Genomic DNA, 1,855 nt, shown 5'->3' with positions numbered 1-1,855 from the left:
TGTCTCTTGTATCTCGTTTTTTGGCTACGTTTCACCAATTAAGACATTGCATTAGCGTTTCGAAGCTTCTGGCCCATCTCTGTGTATTCGTGTGTCACGGATATTTGGGATAAAAATGAATGAGTGATCACGCGTGGTAGAAACGATGCAGGATGGTGAAGAGATCGCTGAGAGAAGTACGCATCGCGAGGACGTTCGGACCGAGCACAAAGGGTGCACGGATTGAGCTGTCGTGAATCCCGTTTGTGGTGAGACGTTTCGATTTGTTCGGGTCCACGTGCGAGAGACGCGCAATCGGATTTATCAAAATATGTCGTAAACTCGTGAAGAATTATTTGCCAATTCTGTGACAATATTTGAGAAATATCGTTCTACCGAGCAAAAAGAATAATCCTCTCGTTGAGTCTGACACATCGTAAAACGTATTGTGATTTAAAATAATTGATAGCATAATTGGAACTATAGATTTTTATACATCGCGATTGAGTACGATATTTTTCTGAGCGTGAAATCGTTGTGAATGATAAGGAACGATTCGTGAGCGAGCGAATGTGATAAGTCAAGAGGGAGAAGGTAAACGAAGCAGGCGAGATAACTAAATAGTAAGGAAGAAGGGAGGATAAGCAGACTGGAGAGAAAGAAAGAGCGAGAGAGGTTGATAAAAAAAAAAAAAAAGAGAGAGAAAGAGGAGAAAGGCTCCGGAGGGGGCCGCTCGTCCATGAACCGAGGACACTGATCACATCCTCTTTGGACTGATCGTCTCTTTTTCTCGCTTACTGATCCATAGGTACGTCTTCACGATAGTCAGCTACCTGATCGGGGTGTTCATATTCGCGACGATCGTCGGCCAAGTTGGCAACGTGATTACGAATCGGAACGCTAATCGTTTGGAGTTCGAGAGGCTGCTGGACGGAGCCAAGACCTACATGAGGCATCACAAAGTGCCCGGGGGGATGAAGCGGCGGGTGCTCAGGTGGTACGACTACAGCTGGTCGCGGGGGAGGATACAGGGCGGCGGTGACATTAACACCGCGCTCGGTCTACTGCCGGACAAGCTGAAAACCGAGCTGGCGTTGCACGTGAACCTGTCGGTCCTCAAGAAAGTCACCATCTTCCAAGTGAGTTTCATTTTCATATCAAACGACTTCACAAATCAAAGATATTATCTATGAAGTTCGGTTTAAACGAAACTTTCATGAAACGGTAAAGAAATGAGCAAGTTTGAGATGTCTGGTTCCTATTCCAACAAAATCCTTCTTACATTGCTTTCGTTCATAATTTTAAGTAGCAATAATATAATAAATATTATAGCCTTGTGAAAAGAAGCACCTGAAAGTTGTGAAATCAACGAAAGACGTCAAGTTTCCCATTTACTTATTATCATCATAATTATAAACAATATTCAACTAAATTTAAATAAAACAATTATATTTTTGTCAAATTGAGAACTAGAAAGTAATGAAATCGTAGTAACAGTTGTCAAGTTTCGCTCATAAGTTTATTATTTAAATACATATATGGGGAGCCAATTGCTGTTGACCAACGACGTATCAGCGTTCTCCTATATGTGATTTCTACGCTTTCCCCTCTACTACCGAATACGTATTGTCCGATTCTACATCAACGCCTATAAAAATGCGTGATCTTCAACAATAATCCTCACTGTACGTCCCGCTACTGCTACTATATGAAAAATAGTGGTGGAAGGGCAAGCACACATTGCACATAAACCTAGTAAATCATGAAATCAATGTAAACTTGCAGCACAATAGAGCAAAAGTAAGCGCTCCGTTCTATCATCTACTTTTATTAATAGAATATAAAGCTACACAATCCGAAAGGTGATGTGTTAATT

The 1,855-nt window shown here is 41.5% G+C and overlaps 1 protein-coding gene across 10 annotated transcripts in view; it reads left to right on the top strand.

Annotated features, from left to right (window-relative positions):
• Window positions 1-1,855, top strand: part of LOC108622443 (uncharacterized) — a 116,004-nt gene that overhangs the window by 100,915 nt on the left and 13,234 nt on the right. For all 10 annotated transcript variants that reach the window (XR_003388838.1, XM_026811502.1, XM_026811497.1 and 7 more), the window contains one exon: window positions 788-1,118. Coding sequence is in view for 9 of the 10 variants with exons in the window: in XM_026811502.1 (XP_026667303.1) it covers window positions 788-1,118 (331 nt within the window). In the remaining variant the exon portion in view is untranslated. The remainder of the gene's footprint in view (window positions 1-787; window positions 1,119-1,855) is intronic.

Source organism: Ceratina calcarata, unplaced genomic scaffold, assembly GCF_001652005.2.
Source record: "Ceratina calcarata isolate Rehan_Ccalc_2016 unplaced genomic scaffold, ASM165200v1 scaffold222.2, whole genome shotgun sequence".
NCBI lineage: Eukaryota > Metazoa > Arthropoda > Insecta > Hymenoptera > Apidae > Ceratina > Ceratina calcarata.
This window is presented reverse-complemented; position numbering and strand designations above follow the sequence as displayed.